Consider the following 18,310-nt stretch of genomic DNA (forward strand, 5'->3'; position numbering starts at 1 on the left):
AATGTTTTTAAGAATGCGATTAAAGGACGTGCCCTTGACGAGTTTTTAAGCCATTGACACTCAATAGGTGTAATTATGCATATTTTATATTTTTTAAATAGTATGGTAATGTTTTTTCACTTTCAAATGTTTATATTGAATTTCTATTGTTCATATTAGATTTTATTGTAATTGGTATGTGAAAACCCATTTTAATTGGATGTACCAATAAAGTTGATTTGATTTGATTTGACGTTCTTTGGGTTAAACAGTGGTTTTCTTCGATTTCTGAGTTTTTAAGGAAAAACCGCATCGGCAGAGGATGACCATTAGAGAGCTATTGGGGGATAATTGGGTGGCAGAAACGGAAAAAAAAATGATCTCACAGAAACCAACCCAAAACTAACGTGTTTCCATAAATCTTTCCAATGCAGGTAGTAATTAGCATAAGCACTGTATAAGCCCTCGGTGAGTTTCGTTATTTTCAGGCCTTCTTGAGGTGCGGACTTAAACAAAGGTAGAAGGAGGCCTTTTCAACATCTCAAAAACTCTACAAGAGTCGACTTCGACTTCTCGTGATGCAGAAATAGGATAATACCGACCACCTGTCCTCATCAGAGCTTAAACCTCGATTTTCTGCTTCGTAAGAAGCAGACGAGTTCAAGCATTGTCTCCTTTATACAACATCCTTCAGGTGATCCTTTGCGAGACTGTCTAGGTTTACAAAGGTGAACAGACTGAATAGAGGATACCAAAAATTTCAGATCAACTCCTTCCGTCCGAAAGTTTGAATATAAGATTATACTAACAAAATAATAATCATCATAAGAAGAAGAAAGTTGAGTATGATAGCAATTAAAATGTCGCCATTTGTTAGTTATGTTAAAAGTTCCCATAAGTCTTATTGTTTATTCTTAATGCGATATCAATAGTGTACACCATTTGTTCTTATTTAAATGATGCTCATTCGACCAGAATTCATTACGACTTCCGCTTCGTAGTGGGTAGCGAAGAGGCAGTCAACAACAATGAAATAATAAGGCAGATAAAAATATTTTTTATCCATTCATTTTTTAACCCAAAAGCACCAAGTTATACCCTGCTGAAAGGCTGAGACAGATTTCTTCATCCTGATTCAAGTCAAGAAAACCAATGCAAACACAATAAAGCTAATAACAAATCAAAAAAGTTATCTACATTAATGCGCAAAGAACAGCTTTTTTATGACTTTTTTTCCTCATTTATCAGTGGACTCGAAGACTGCACTCAGTCTTTTTTTGTAAAGAAATTTTGTTTCAGCTGAGTTTGCCGGTAAATCGAGAATGATTTACACATGGTACGATATCTCTATTTCACTGTTGATCTAAAACTGAATTTTCGATGATACCTTAACGCTTACAAAAGTCCGTAAGTCCACAAGTTAAGATAAATGTTTTACTTACAATATTTCTAATGTATTCTCCTGATTCCGAGGAGAGGTTAGTAGCTAATTCCATTGCCGATTCCTGCTTCCTCTCATTCGACGTAAGAGTCAAAATAAATACAACTAATTGTACAAAAAACATTGTTTTGTAATGCTAATTTCCGCCCTTTGTCCTAAATGCAAAAGTATATATATCGCTGCAAGGAATAAAAATGTTAACTTTTTAAGAACTTAAACCGGTTAAACCGGCTGGTTATGCAAGGATTGATGTTTGTTGCAGCTAGTAATGTCTGCGTATCAGTGTTATCTTGAAGAATTATTTAAGTAATCAGTTATAGCGTCATCACTGGTATAATATAATTTATTCGCTTTCTTTGTTTTATGGACTATTGGCAGGGCAGGGATAGGTTCATTGTTAAGGAAGTTTTTTTTTTTTTACGTCATGCGTATGCGGAATAAATTTACGTTTTAAATATACGGAGTAATTAAACAGAAGTACAACTCACTGAAGGGAGGAAGATCCCAGGAGGCGGATCATCCTAACACCATGTGTTTTCTGCATTCAGTTTACATGCAAAGGGTTGTACTTGTCCGTAACGCTAGGATCGTCCTGGTAATAAGAAAAATGGCTCCCTCTTACGCCAATCTCTTTATGCGGAAGTTTGAATAACGAACTCTAGCCGGTGCAACCCACTCCCTAGGCTCGATTACCAGCCGCTATTCGGGAAAATGAGCCCACACTCATCCCCCCGAAAGAGCGGCTGGACGCGTGCGATTTCCTTTGTTGGTTTAAGCCAATCATGTTACCGCCTGCAGATTTTCGTCTGGCAAAGATTGTCGCAGAAATTATCACATCAAAACAGAAAGTCCTTCGTTGATCCATCGGATGGCGAAGCGATTTCGACGGTGCGGAGACACTAGGCGAAATTCTAGAGTCGGAAGGAACACAACCTTTTGTTCGATTGTTTGTTGTGAACTTTTCTTTTAATGATTGTTGTTGGAGAGATTTTGCATCTTCAAGCATCTTTTCAAAGCGATTTAGGTCTCGATAACTGCGTTCGTTACAGATGTAACCGTCCACTTTTATATTTGACAGAGGAACATTCAATACGCTGGAAATTCTGTCTGGTAAATAAGAAACTTTTCCATTTAATTTGGTCTGCTTGCGAGAATCAGTCAGTTCGGACCCACAGAAGACGAAATCCAACATTCCAAGATCAAAGAAAATTAACTACATGTCGCCGTGTTCAGAAATGTACCGAAGAATATTTTTCACAATATATGGAAATGTGCCGAAAAACTATTTCGAAAGTCATTTGGGGGGGCAAGCGAGCGCTTGATGCAATTTTGAGCCAAATAAATAAGAAAATTGGAGACCGGTTTCACTTTCAGTGACATCGGAGACGCCTAAATGATCAATTTTCCAATTACGTCACAGACAAGATCAACGGGTCACGCGTCCAGCCGTCTCTCTTAGGGGAGGGTCAAAGACCGGACCCGGGAGACGGCGGAAACCGAGCCTACCCACTCCCCCCTTATCTGGTGGTGTTATATTGACGACATCTTCCTTCTATGGTAATAATAATAATAATGATCGTTTATTCAACCTTTTTGCAACATAAACTGAATTACAAGGTGGGTCATTAATTACATACAAATACTTCTGAATTATGACACGTAAATATAACTGTTAATGTTAAGACATATCACACTTCGCTATTTTAAACGTAATTCTGGTATTTGATGATGCAAAAATTTCCAAATCTGTTAGTTCTTGAGGAGACAGATTCCTGTTCTGAGGGCATACGGTCTTGTGTGCGCAACTCGCGGCACTAAGTTACGTAGCAGGTCGGAAGAAGAGTAACTTCGCTTGAAAAATGTTATGCACGCATCCTCCCTCCTCTGGCGCAGCAAAATTAAGCCTGATTTCTTGAGCGCGTCCTCATACTAGCACAGAGAAGGAAAAATAATTTTTAGCGCCCTCTTTTGTATAGATCGTTTTCACTGTCACGCAACAAAAAATTAAATTGGAAACCGTCCAGTGGAAGAAGCCAAGAAAATGAAATGTTGTAAAACATTAATATATAAACAATTTGTCCAAGTCTCAGGTCTTTGTGGCCCACAGTTTCTGAGTTATTTGCCGAAACGTTTCACGCACCTTTGTAGAGCTTTGTATGGAGACGCCATATCGGTGCACCGTTTTGGTGCACCAGTATGGCCGCCGGAAATCAACAAAAACATCTCGAGTTCACTTTTTCTATAAAAGTTCTTTCTTTTCACCTGAGAACTAACATACGTGCGCATAAACATATCTTCTAACACTTGAAGTGGTTATACTGCTGAAAATCAAGAGGAGAGACTTTTTTTCAACGAGACAGCATTCCTATTTTGGTGTCACGCACCGTGAAAACTCGGAAGTTCAAATTACTGTATTTTCGAAACGAAACATGCTACGGAAATGGAAACTTGTACAAAGATTAACTTTTTGTTTATCTTCAACCTAGTGTAATGAAGAATTCGAAAACCCTCGCTAGTTTGACTTTACAATTTGATGACGTCACAGTGAAAACCATCTATTGATTCAATTTGATCACTTAAGTATTACGTGAGATCAGCCCAAGCGGGGCTCGCATACTCTAGAACAGACCTGATGATACTACAATAGACAAGAATAAGCTGCCTATCAGTTAGTCCGCACTTCTTAAGGGCGCGTATTGCATATAACCGCTTACTCCCTTTCTTTACAATATGAGTGACACGCTCGTTCTATGTTAAGTTATCCGAAAAGTGAATCCCTAACAGCTTGTAACAGGAAACCTTTTCTATCAGAGAGCTACCAACCAGTAGAGGGGCTGCCGGAAACAGGCAATACTGCAAAAAATTAATGCACCTTTCCTTGCTTTTTTTACCGTTAAGAACCATTCCCCTTGAGGAAGCAAACGAGTAACTAGCCGAAACAGTAAAATTCAAATATGAAGGAGAGAGCCTGGGAACAAATTCCATGACTGTGGCGTCATCTACATATTTAACTCTATTTGTACAGTTAGAGGCCATTCTGTTCACAAGAATACAAAACAGAAGAGGAGCCAGTTAAGCTCCTTGAGGAGTTCCGCCATTCAGCCATATGGGTGGGGACAGAGCCTCCCCCGCCCTCACCCTCTGGTTTCTGTTCGTGAGAAAGGCAGCAATCCACCTCACTAAATGTGGGTCCACATCCAGGTTATCCAGGTAAGATGGCGAGGATAAATCACATGAATTCATCACGTACTTAAACAACCTACATCCCACAATCAAATTCACTAGTTCGTTTTCTAAATCTGAAATCCCTTTTCGTGATGTCAACGTTCTACTAATCAACGGCACATTACAAATTGATTTTTATGTCAAGCCTGCAGATAATCATCGATCCCTTTCAGCATGGCATTACGACTAAGAAGAATTTGTTCGACAGATGATTTGTTTAACAAACGTCTCAACGCACTCACCACACATCTCATTAACAAAGGATATAAATATCATTTCATGAAGCAAGAAATAAACAAAGTACACCTTATTCCACCCAGTCACGCCCTCGAAACATCCACAAGACAGAAATCTGAAAGAGTACCATTTGTAGTAACATTTAATCCAGCCCTTCCCAACAAAAACCATATTATTTCAGCCTGGCAATCTTAACATTCTTCATTCTTCACAACGATGCAAGGAAGCACTTCCTTCTCCTCCTCTTATATCTTACCGCCCCTGCGATAATTGAAGAAATAGTTGTTTGTCGGCTGCGGGTACCGAACGTGTCGAGGTAAGACAGTTCGAGGAGAACAAACTTATACCGATAAAAATTTCGGTGAAGAGAAAATTTGTGTGGTAAGCACCATTCCAAAGTCGACTCATTATGAGTGCGTGCGCCGAAATCATTGTGGGGATTGGATTGCCTAAACTTGGCTAATCATGTTAAGCGGCTCGCCAAAGTTAACGTCAATTTTTCGTCGTCCTTATCTAAAACAACTTTCTATGATAGGATGTTAAACTTTTCACTTCTGTATCCAACTTCTGCACTGGCTTTTTAGCTTCTAACATGGAAATCTAACATGTTCTGTTAAGGCGTTTGCCTTGTCAGTTATTTGGGCCTCAAAACTTGTTTGTTCATTTTAAGTGCTGACATTTCGGGATGAGTCTGAATAAAAATTTTCTCACCCCTCCCCTGTTAGATCATTTCTACGGCATATATTTTTCACACCCTACTCCCTTAAGTCTGCACCTGTTAGGCGACGGTGGGTTACGAAGAACTGAATTTCGCGGTCGATGATCTGGCTACGGTAATCGCAACCTTTGTTTCTCGAATAATACAGGCACTTTACCTTGAACAATAAAAAAGACCATAAAAGAAGCGCGAATCTCTGTCACTGTTCACCCATAATTGCAACCCAAAGTTTGATACCATGCCATTCGGAATGGCGAAGATTTCCATTTGTCAAAGTACGGATGCTTGGGACCTGGTGGCCTGCGAAGCTTGCAAACCAACTATCTTCTGAGGCCGATATAAAGATAATAAAAATTAATGAAAATTTCAGAGTTGAATTTCAACCCCCTAGATGAATCAAATAATTCATATGAGCGGTAAGGTTTTGATTTAGTAGCTCTTGTGCAGTTTTAATTCATTCTTCAGCAGTCTATCTTTTTTTGTGGTATTTTCTTTTATACAGTTTGTAGGTTTACTACTTTTCTTTGTCGAGCTGATGAACCTTACTGGGATTTCGCTTGTTTTCTAATTGTACTGTACACACAATATATTAAAATGGTTAACGAGCGTCCGTGAAACGCCTTGTCGCCGGGGTTGAGCTTTTTTGTTCTTTTGAACCAACAGAAAACAGGCAACAAAAGAAAAGAACGGTAGACTTTTAACCCGAGCTTGCAATTTAGTGACACCTGTTAGGCCTGGTTCAGATGCCGAAATTTTCATGAGCCGAACTTGATTCGAATTAAACCGACTTAAATCATTTAGACCAGCTGGATTGATTAGGACACCGATCTTAATTCCAGCCGAACTAAATTCAAAAAGAGAAAAGTGATTATTTTCGACTCACAGTGCTTACAAAATACGTTATAATTTACGCATTAGGTTCGGTACATGAAAAGTTCGGCGTCTGAATCAAAGCCGGTCCAAAGTCGATGCATAGTCGAAATTCCAGGCCGGGCTAGGCAGGAAGAACGGCTGAGCTGTTCCAAATTGAAACAGGTGTCCCTGATTGATTCAGACGCCGAACTCTTCATGTACTTAATCAGTTCAATGTATTAGGCTCGGCTCATAAAAAGTTCGGCGTCTGAACCGGGCTTTACATGGCGAATTTCAACTCGGACGTGACGGAAATTATTTAGGGTTCGTTATTGCGGCCTCTGATAAAAATTATCATAGCGTAGGCCTCTTTGTTGCTCTTCACTTTCCATATGTCGCTATTAAACATCTTTTTTTGTCTTCTTTATCACCAGACTTTACATTTCTTTATAGGGTTCATCGGTGATCCTAATGGGCAGTTAAATGCCTTTGAAAACTCCGGAATGTTCCTCAATGTACCATTAACCCTGCAAATACAAGAGAAAAATACAATACTAACCAAGCGACCCCTCAAGGGTTTATGCGCTGCAACGTTTGGTGGCATGTAAAAGTTATGTAAGCCCTGTTTCTCTCGTTTTAATATCATAGTTTACCGACTGTAAATCACCCTTTGAGAATCCTCAAATTAATGTCGTAAAACTGAATTCCTCAAAGATAAGTCTATAAGAGAAGTGCCTCCTCATTAATTAACTTAGATGAATAGTGACGATTGTGCCACAAAAAAAGAGTAAGTATAGCATGGAACCGAATTCAGGAGATCTTAGGGAAGTTAGAAACAAGTTGAATGGAAGTTTGGAGAGTATATTACAGGGGGCTCTCATTTTCTTATATTCTACTCAAGCTTTTAGTAAAACTAAAACTGACATCTCTAAGTAGATTCGAGTAATAAACAAAGAATAACATTTAGCGTGTTGATTATCCTAAAGCACTAATTTGTACCGGAATACCCGGCCTTAGTAATATTCTGCTAGAGTATACCTCCATGGCATAGGACTGTGATCAAAATATTTTGTAGCAATTCCGGCAGCTATTTTGCTGTAGTGGCTGCACCAGTTCTGTTAATAAACAAGTACATGAAAAGAACAGCTAGGTTAGAAATACACATAAGGGATTGGCATTCAATTTACATGTACGTCAGGAGTACAGTAGTAGGGAACTTACCACCACCGTTTTCCTTGATACGCGACTTTCCAAATCAAAACACCCGCTGAAACGTTTCCAAAATTTCCGTCAATCATACTCGTCATACCATATATGGAAGTGTTGGACTGGACCTGAAAATTTAAAATATGGCGGCCGGTCGAAGTTACATGTAAACATGGTGGCAATTTATTCGTTAAATTTGCGTTGGCGAGTAGTGTATTTACTCGTTCAGGGATTTACTGTCGAACGTGTTGCTAGACTACTTCACGTAGGGAAGACGTTTGTAAAAAAGATTCGAAATCTTTACCAGAACACAAAAACAGTTCATTATCAATCACGGCCGGGTAGAGTGAGAAAGTTGGAAGGTAAGTAAGCTTACGATTTGAACTGAGGTTTTTGTAATCACTTCTCTAAATGAGCCTAATTGTATCAAACGAATACATAACCATTGTTTTTCTCACCTGGACTTAGCACAGGACGTGTTATTCATAAGAAGGGTAATCCAGCAATATCCAGATTTACGTTTGGGCTATCCCATATTTGTGTTTCTTCCAAATCTGGTAGTTCGACGGATCTATCTTCGAACATTTCATTGTACTGACTGGTGAATTCGAAGCTATCTGTCGAATCCGCCATCTTTCCGTCGCGCGTGGAGGTATTAACACTTTCATATATGGTATGACGTGTATTGACGGAAATTGACGGAAATTTTGGAAACGTTTCAGCGGGTGTTTCGATTTGAAAAGTCGCGTATCAAGGAAAACGGTGGTAAGTGTAAAGAAAGTAAGCAATACAAACTTTAATTTCATGGAATGGACGGCAAACCTTAGCGCGCTGTTTTTAGCGCACGCACTGAATCGTAGAAATTGTCCATAATTTTACATAAATTTGGCTGTAGACTGGAATCTTGTCAAACTTGCTCTTATTTACATTAAACGCCAGCCTTACCCTTGCATAGCTTATAAAGAAAACCTGATCATTGGTCAGCATCACTCCAGGAAGTCTTGGTTCTTCCCAATGTTCACGAACCCACTTCCGGTACGCCTGTATACAAAATCAAGACTAGAGACTTTGATCAACATTGAGAATAATAAAAACATCTTTATCATGAAAATATAATGGTGTTACTACAGCCATTGGGGTCGGCCAACAAGTAGAGAAAAATGCGCAGAAGTTCCTCTGAAAACACAATATTTTTTCGTTTCTCTTGTCTCATCATCCACTCAGGTGTTGTGCTTGCCTACTTAAAGGTGAATTTCCCCTGTCGCGTAGTTTCGTTTTAAGCGCGTCAATAAAATAGGGGCAAGGTATGAAGGTGACGCGTAAACGTAAAAGTTGAACCTTGCTTAACTTTCACATTTACCTGTGGCGTTTCATACATTGCCTCTATTTCATTTACGCGCGTAAATTTTACGTGCGTTCGCACGGAAAAATTACGTGACAGTGGAAATCAACCATAAGGAACAATGCGAGACTGGACTTACTTTCATCACTTTCTACGGGTTTACCGGCGTGATAACCCACGCCGGATGTTAGGAGAACACTAGAAGAGCTTGCAAATCACGAGCGAACTGGCGAGTGATTTACAAGCTTTTTGCTTTTATAAAATATCTTTTAGTAGAACGGAGTCTTTGAGGTAAAAAATGTGGTTTTATTACCATGATCAAGTCATGTCTTCTTTCTAAAGTCATCATAAGCCAATCATAACTCACGACTTAATAGCGCCGAACTTTTTCAAAACACTGTTCAGTCAAACAACAAACAGCAACACTTCAAAACACGAGTTTTTGCACTCATTACATGACAACTTATGAAAGCTGTTTTACAGGAAGTCAACTCATATTCATGCGAACGTACAATGAAAGAATACGTGCATGGTTTGTTTACTACAGAAGTAGAAAAAAACAGGGACTGCCGTTGGCTTATTCTTGATCACATGGCCTTGACTAAAATCAAATGTATCCCGATCGTGATACATTAAGCAATGCTACATTACAGCACGTGATCAAAGCATGTTGGAAAGTGGCGTGACAGTCAATGAACACAACAACACAAACATGAAGCTTCAAGCTAAATAGCAAACGATTTTCAAAGTTATCCCGGAAGAGAAACAGCAGCTAGTGGAGGAAAAAGATGCAGATAATATAAGGAAAGTACTTTGTAAATCATTCATTCAGCGGTTTTGAAAATTAAATTTGTGTTCTTATTAGTGACGAGTCGACTGTTTTTATTAGCTCCGGTTATTCTTCTGTCGCTGTTGAAGTGAAAGTCTAAAAATATAACAAAACACTTGATGTCGGTTCCCTCGGGAAGCAGTTAGTTTTGTTTTCCCGAGAGCCCTGATGTTTCCCGAGACAAACAAAACTCACTGTTTCCCGAGGGACCTGACATTATGTGTATACTACTACATGACAAATTTCTGCAATTTGATTGGCTTAGAGCAGTGGTATTTCAGCTTAATTTGTGAAAATTACAAAAACCATTACGTGTAGTAGCATAAACAAATAATAGCATGATTTGTACGTGATATTTGGCATAAATACCACTCGTGATATTTCAAAATTGTCTCAAATTTCACTCGCCTAACGGCTTGTGAAAATATGGGTAACAATTTCGAAATATCACTCGTGGTATTTGTGCCAAATATTGCTACAAATCATGCTATTACCTGATCCAAACTGTAGGCAGCTATTTTCTGTTGAGTCGATCCGTAATTTTCTGCTTGGAGACGGAACTGGCAGCTATTGTAATGGAGGACTTCAATCACATTTTACAAGCTGCGGTGTTTTAAGATCTGTTTTCTGGACTTTTTCATGATCATGAACTGCTGCGGTAACGAAGTGGCTGTACTATTTGCGAAGTTGTCGTCGCGTAGAATTCTCGGTCCATTGAGGTCAACAAAAAATTTCCCGTCCGGTTGGGGGTTAGTATTTTGCTGTTTTATCCGTGACACATCTAAATAAAGCATACATGAGGTAAAAACAACAAAACGGTCAAGGAGTACTAGAAACAAGTTTGAAAAATAAAAAAGATGGCGGCCGAAACGCGGAGAATTTTTTTGGGCTTTCGAAGACGTCTTCTGGAAATTTTCCTCGCGCTGGCTACCCCTCACGGGTTCAGGTCAAATTCAAAGGAAAACAAAACAAAAAAAAAAACAGTTTTTATCACATTCTTTGGTTTAAAAGACTGTGGTGGTTTTAAAGGCAGACGAGAGATGTCAAGATATCGGGTGGTACCGTTAGCGATTTCTGCAAACTTTGGTTGTAATCTTTCCGCGAAAGTCTACGCAAGTGAAAATCCATACAAAAATGGCGATTTTTTGGTTGGTTTTTAGCGCGAAAAACCCAGTGAAATCCGATAAGCTGGCATTAATCGAAGGGAAGATCTTGAATTTGGTGTTTTTTGATATAAGTATTCCGGTGGTACCCATTGAGATTTGGTTACGAGTAACTCACAGTCAGAGACAAAAAACTCTCAAAGTCGCTTAGTCTTATTATTCCGCCATATTTTAAAGACCAAATCGTGGCTCGAATGCGGCTCTAGCCAGTTAAATTCCCGGATGTGACCGGGCATTCTACGCGATGCGCATGTAACTTACGTACGTACAACGACCGATGGAAATATGTCAGTGGTAACTCTAAATCTGGAGAAACGTTTCTTTGCTGCAGCCACATATTGGCGTTAATATTTGCCGACTTGTGAAGTCAGGTGGTTTGAAGAAAGTTATGGCATCGATATTACCGAATGATTTGCGCAAATGTTAGAAAAAAAAACCAGCACGAAACACTGACATCTTTCATCATCGTTTACAGCTTGTTTATAACCTGCAGCTGCCGATGTTGTATCAGAACTTGATCAGATCTCTCTTAGGAACAATTTCTTTCGTTCAGGAATTTAATTTTGACATAAAATAGTTCAAGAATGCTACTGAAACTATCCGTCTTGTTGCTGGCTGGTATATGGTTAAGTTTTCCTAGAGACCTTCTACATCAGAAATTCACACAGTTGTTGTCTTTCTCTGCGATTTGGCATCGTCGTGAAATGTAAACTGCTTTCCAGCTTTGTACTTTGTAACTTAAAAGCTATAGCAGTAGCGAATTGTGACGCTCAGTAATGAAATGTGGAAACCAGCGCTTTTTAATACAGTGAAACCTCTATTCAGCGGACACCCTCTATTAAGCGGACACTAAGCCAGGTCTCGAAATTAACGTCTTATATTTCCCTTTATCATGAAGCCCTATTCAGCGGACACCTCTATTAAGCGGACAAAGACAAATAAAATGTATTTGGCTAATTTCTATCGTCAAAAACCTCTATCAAGAGGACACCGGACTCAATTGGCAATAGTAGTATTGGATTACGTCCTTGAAATACGTACTGAAGTCAGTTAATGTTTTTGCATTTACAAACAAATTAAAGTTCGCAATGAAAGGTAATGAACTTGAACTCTGGATAGCTTCTTTAATAATATACACGAAAAAATTACTCAATTCTGATTGGCTGAGAAAGGAGTGCAGCTCTTCTGTAACACGAGTGCAAAATGTGTAACACGAGTGCAAACTTGTAACACGAGTGCAAATTACAAATGCTTTCTGATTGGCTAAAAACACAAAAGAAACCAACAAGAACCAATCAGATTAAAGCTGTTTCTATAGCAACATATTGGCGGAAATTTTGAGATAAGACGCGGAGGAAAATGGCCGGGGTTTTCAGCAAACAACGATTTGGTTTTGCAAGTGAAACAACGATTGAAGAGCTAAAAAAGTTTTTCAAAAAACCAAACACAGTAAAGAGTACGTCTTTCTGGCTGAATGTATGGGAGACGTGGTGCAAACAGAAAAATATTGTCAACAAAATCGAGGAAAACGAGCCAGAAAAACTAAACAAGCTACTTGAAACATTCTACGCTGAAGTAAAAAACAAAAACGGTGACGACTACGAGCCACTGCGAGCACTGAATGACAACATCTGGTTCAAAACTCAACCAATGGGAGTAAACACGATTAGCAACATGATGAAAAAAACTATGGCGGGTACTAGCCTTGAAGAAATTCACAAAAAGTTCACGAATCACAGTGCTAGAAAGACAACAGTGAGCAAGCTAAAGAAAGCAAACGTTGAACGCTCAGATATTGTGAGGGTCACAGGCCACCGAAGCGTACAATCCCTTGACGATTACGATGAAGCCGACGAGGAAGAACAACGACGGCTCTCCAGTGCAATATTCAAACGAAATTATGAAAACCCCAGTGCTGAGGAAAAGCGAATGGCAGTTTCCGACATCACAACAACTGTGGCTCCACTCGCTCCGGTAAACACGAAAGTGCCCGTACCACACACATTGGCCGGCCTATCGATGACAGCGACGAAAGAAAACCAATTCCCTCCATCACTTTCAGGTTTTCAAGCTCAGAATTTCTCCGTGAATCCGACCATGATGAGGTCCCAGGAACAGACTATCATGAACACGTTCAACAACTGTCAAGTGTCTTTCATCATTGGCCGCTCGAAGCGAGCTCCTGAGATTTCAAAACGACAGCCCAGTTCTTGTAAACGCCGAGCGTTCATTATTGAGGATGATTCTGATTGAACGTTTACTTTTCCTGATTATTGTAAAGCGAGTTTTCTTTACATAAATGTAAAACGCTTGAAAGGTTTTAAATCAATCCTCACACTTTTCCAAGTTCTAATTTGAATGATTTTGAACGTGTCAGTCTTGTAAAACTTTGCATTTGACAAACGTTGTAATCTGTTTCAGCCAATCAGTTGAATGAACTAAAAAAAGCACGCCCCGTCAAATTTTTTTGTTATAGTTATTTTTTTCGTGTATATTATTAATAAGTAATCACATGATTTTTCTCCTGCAATTTGGAATAAATAAGCACTTGTAAATTTTTCAAAGACCACAAAGTGCACTCGCCCTACGGGCTCGTGCACTTTTGTTGGTCTTTGAAAAATTTACTCGTGCTTATTTATTCCAAATTGCACTCAAAATCATGTGATTACCTATACTAACAACATGCAACTTTATCACAGTACAGAGTAATCGTTGATTGTTGATCGCTAACAAACATTGCGCAACTTTTACAACCTCCATTAAGAGGACACCCTCTGTTAAGCGGACACTTAGGAAGGTCCCGAAGGTGTCCGCTTAATAGAGGTTTCGCTGTATAAAGAAGGGCTGGGTAAGTAAATTGTTCTGTTTTTGAGCCTTTCTAAAATCTTTGTTTGCAGATCAATAGCGGGTTTTGTTTATGGCTCGTGGTCCGGATGCCTTTTTCTATGGGTTTACCGGTATAATAAACCATAGGTTTTACCAATCAGATCGCGCATATTATCTCAGTTATTTTATAATCAATTGAGAGCAGTCATTTTGGTCAAGTTAAAAATGAGAATGGTTAATTGTAAGATGTGTGCAAAATCATAAGGAAACCTAACGACTGGATCTTGTTTAAACCTCTAAATTCAAAACTTGTTGTTTTAAATTATTCAAGTTTTATCTACAAAACGTAAAGTTTTATAAATTGATTTTATCAATGCTAAATCTAAGCTTAATAACTGGATCGAGTTTAAAAAAGCATCCCGATGGACGGTAACCACTCACAACTTATCAGAACTGTCTTCAGACACCTTAACTTTGTCAACTTGAGATTTGCCACCGCAAAAAGATACAAAATCTTACGTTTAGAGTGCTACCCTTTTTCACGTAGGTAAGAGTTAGTTGACGCGGGAGGGTTTGTCAGTGAGTTTAAATTTACTTATCAACACAAACCTCAAACGCCACTGTTACACCGCCGTTGTCTGCAATATTTTCTGATAAAGTTGTCTCACCATTAACCTGAAAATATGCATTGACACAAGTAGTAGGCGGTTAAAAAAGCTTGAATCTCCTTAGACTCGGTTAGACCGCGGTGTATCCCTGTTCAGATTTTGCGTGGTTATCATTTATATCACTTACCTACATATGATCTCATATGATCTTAAAAGATTAGCGTTTAACCCATTCGCCCCTGAACCGCCCGTAACCGCCCGTACGGATCCACTTCCTTTCTACCCTTTGTGACGTCGTCAGTTTTAAAGGTCAAGGACAACTTTGTCCGCTAACTTGTGCAGAGTGAAGAGATCTTTCAAACCATACCAGAATGAGCTCAATTCAGTCAAGTACACCGGAGAAAGAGGCAAAAAACCATGTAACATTGACCTGAAAATCTCCATGAAAATCTTGTTCCATTGCTCACCTACCTTTCCTTTCACCTAATCCTAAGATCCTAAAAACTTTCCTAAAAACTATTCCCACCAAAATGAAGCCTACTAAATGCCTAGCAAGAGAAAAAAAAAATGAGGCAAGAAAAGCGAAAAAAGAGGGGAGGAGAGAAAGCGAAAAGTAAAAGTCAAGACTGCCGTGTCACTTTTAAACCCAAAAAATTTTGCTTTCTGCGCATGCCCGAACTTTGCAAGCTGATATTTTGCATCTGGATTAGAAGGCCGTGAAGTGTACGACCTGTAAACCGGTTTGTGGTAAGTTTTAGCTCTTTATAGCACGACAGTGACCAGAAAACCACTCGACTAGCTTCAAAACGCGTTTTTCGGCAAAATCTCCAGGAGCGAATGGTTTAATAGCACTTGTTTATTTGAACTGTTATATAACTTACCTTATGCCCATAAAAAGTAAAATTTGAATACTGTTCCTCCAAACAACGGGATTTTTGTTGAAAATTAACTAACGTCGCGTTTCTCCACCATTTTCTCCGATTTCCATTTACGTCATACAATTTACCTATGGAAAAAAATCTATAGCTCATCTTGTTGAAAGTGCGGCATTATCACCATACTCATCTTCTAAACGCTCATTTCCAGCTATAACACATACTGACTGGCTTCCTCAATTAACTTTCATTTTCAACCAGAAGACTGCAATTTCATTGAATCTAAATCAGATTGCTTATTGACCTATTTTTTATCCAGTAAGATCGCAGGAAAAAGGGAGGGATGAAAACGTCATCACAAAACACATCACAGTTTTAATTGTATCGTTGTATGGTTCAGTAATCAGCCGTTTACAAAGTGTAGGTCACCAAAAGTCTTTCAAAATCATCGTGAGTACACTAACGCCAGATGAACCTTAGTAGAGAATCAGATGTGTGATTAATTGAAAATGTTAAGCCCTAACACTAACCGTAACCGCGACTCTAATCCTAACGCTAAAACCTTAACCATAAACCCTTTAACCTAACCCCACTTTCTTCTATGAATTATAGTGTGTGATTACCTTTGTTGTCAAATCCATGTGTAATTTCGTGCGCCATTATTCCTCCAATTGCACCATAGTTAATTACACTAAAAGAAATAGCGTATAGAGGATTCAATGTTTTTGTAGCCGCGAACAAAGCACGTAAACCGTGTAAAGGCGGTACCTTTGTCTTAACATGATTATTTAATTTATAATACCTCGGATACCGCACATTGTAGAATGGAGGTTGCAAAATGGCAGCAGGAAAAACTGAAACCAGAGAAAGACGAGGCATCATACTTACAGTGTATTTGAAAGTGCCCTTTTACAGTTCGTAATAAGGCACGAGGCAGAAGAACAGAGCTAGAAAGTTAAAGGGACACAGTCAGCTGATGCACATGCGCAGTAGATACCATTTCTTAGCTGATTTGCATGTCACAGACACGCGCGTGAAACAGAAAGAGAGAAGAGTATCCGGAATACTCAAAACAAACCTTGAAGAGTTGAACTAGTTACAAGTCCAAATCGTGATTATAGACCATAAGCCACACCACAGCACACATTTTTTATATACCACTGAAAATTTACAGATGGATTTGTCCAGGGAAAGCCAAACATCGACGAATACTTCTGAATTCGATCATGAGTAGAAGTGGGAAATGACACGGAGTCGGCATGAATCATTGCCGAAGGTTCAAGGTCCAGAAAGCTTGATTTTCCAAACATATGTAACCTTTTCCATCGATTTTCCCACTACATATAACGATTATTTGCTCGCCAATGTTATCGATTCATTCCTTTTGTTATTTTGGTAAAGGAAAGCGATTTCTCCCGCCCGGCACCTAGGCGTTTCTCACCTCTTCTGTTTATGTTCCTTTGGATTCTGTTTATAACCAAATATGATGAAATAATGTCATAGGATGAGTTAAAGTTTGCCCAAAAAGAGGTTTTCAGTAAAAGATCGAGGGTCAAATGAAACACTAAGCAAGATTGAAGGGGATTTCTAGATGTAGCCCACGCGTTCATTTGATTTCCGGTTGTAAACTCTTTTCAAACTGACAAAAGCAGTGTCCAGGTCAGCGCGGTCCCATAGCTGACTGTGTCCCTTTAAGTCACATGTGTCGCAGTTTCTGGAAATCGTCTCAGGTTTCTCTCTAAATGGATGCGCGCATTAAAGACAGCAGTAAGTTTCGCGCTTTGTATGAACACACCTGAAATAAGAGATCCGCATGATGTAAAGGTTCATTAGCCTGTAAAGACTCCATAAAGAGCGTCTTTTAAAACGGTACTTAATTTCCCCTTCACTGCCCATATCCAACCTCCCGTTGGTCAAAGCATACACTTGGGAAAACAAACGAGTTACATTTTTTCTAGGTTTGGGTTTCATAAATAAATATAAATGATATCCGTCTTCTTATTTCATTTTTTAAAATGTTTTTTCTTTTAATAATGTAAAAGAAGGCTAGAACGGGTAGGAAAGGGTAAATTTACCCCGCCCTTCTTTGGATAACAATCGCCGCTAGCCTCCTTTGATGTATTTCCTAGAAGCAAATAGCCACGTTTAGCGACGGCATAATTGTACTTTAGTTGTCAGGTACAAGGTTGGATGAGCTAGCCTAGCCAAAACAGGCTGTTAATTTTGTAGACGCAGTGAAACTTTGTCCTTGTTGCACCAAAGGATAACCCGGAAAAATAAACGATAAACGGCTCGCCGGTTTGATATCATCGCTAAAAGACATCTTCAAAAAAACAAAAACAAACAAACGAGAGCAAATTTAAGTTGATTTTACAGTGTGAAAGAGTTCTTACCCATTTTGTTTTGATTGTATGAATAAAATGCGTTTAGCATTGTCGGAGGGAAAGGCCATCTGAAATAAAAGAAATTCTTTTTCATCTATTAACCAGGTGAGCTTTCGCACGTGAAAAGAACATGTTATCTTCACGCGTGAAAATATTGCCTTTGCTATGGTTACATGATAAATCGCACCTTTCGCAGCGAAAAATATGGGAGAATTACATGGCCGCGTGCAGCTTCGAAATTTATCTTCAGCGAGTGTTGAAAAATGTTTCACAACTGAGCGCTATTTTTCAACATTCGAAGAGAAATTTCGTTTCTCAGCGAGGCTATGAAATGTCCTCTAATGATACAATTCCATTCAAATATATTAAGAAGTTAATTCACCACAAAAGCTAGTAAAGTCGCTTACCTATTCCCCAGAATTCGTTTGAAGGTACATAACATAGGTACGAGAGGAATGCCATTTAGTCAAATTAAGAAATGGTAAACGTCCAGCGTGCAACCATAGAGTTATGGATGCACTTGGGAGGTTTGCTTAGCATTCAATAAGTTAGAGTTAGCCTCGAACAACTCTTACGCTTCTTTCGTGCCTTAATGGCAACCTCCCGCGTGCAGCCGTAACTCGAT

General features: G+C 39.0%; 1 protein-coding gene across 1 annotated transcript in view; it reads right to left on the reverse strand.

Annotated features, from left to right (window-relative positions):
- Positions 1-6,041: 6,041 nt before the first annotated feature.
- LOC140945888 (endothelin-converting enzyme homolog) overlaps positions 6,042-18,310 on the reverse strand; it is a 37,779-nt gene continuing 25,510 nt past the window's right edge. The window contains exons 12-19 of the mRNA XM_073394954.1: positions 17,695-17,753; positions 16,104-16,155; positions 15,925-15,992; positions 15,308-15,432; positions 14,428-14,493; positions 8,604-8,699; positions 7,491-7,567; positions 6,042-6,979 (exon numbers count right to left, since the gene is read on the reverse strand). Coding sequence (XP_073251055.1) covers positions 6,880-6,979; positions 7,491-7,567; positions 8,604-8,699; positions 14,428-14,493; positions 15,308-15,432; positions 15,925-15,992; positions 16,104-16,155; positions 17,695-17,753 — 643 coding nt within the window. The 3' untranslated portion in view covers positions 6,042-6,879. The remainder of the gene's footprint in view (positions 6,980-7,490; positions 7,568-8,603; positions 8,700-14,427; positions 14,494-15,307; positions 15,433-15,924; positions 15,993-16,103; positions 16,156-17,694; positions 17,754-18,310) is intronic.

Source organism: Porites lutea, chromosome 1 (genome assembly GCF_958299795.1).
Source record: "Porites lutea chromosome 1, jaPorLute2.1, whole genome shotgun sequence".
Taxonomy (NCBI): domain Eukaryota; kingdom Metazoa; phylum Cnidaria; class Anthozoa; order Scleractinia; family Poritidae; genus Porites; species Porites lutea.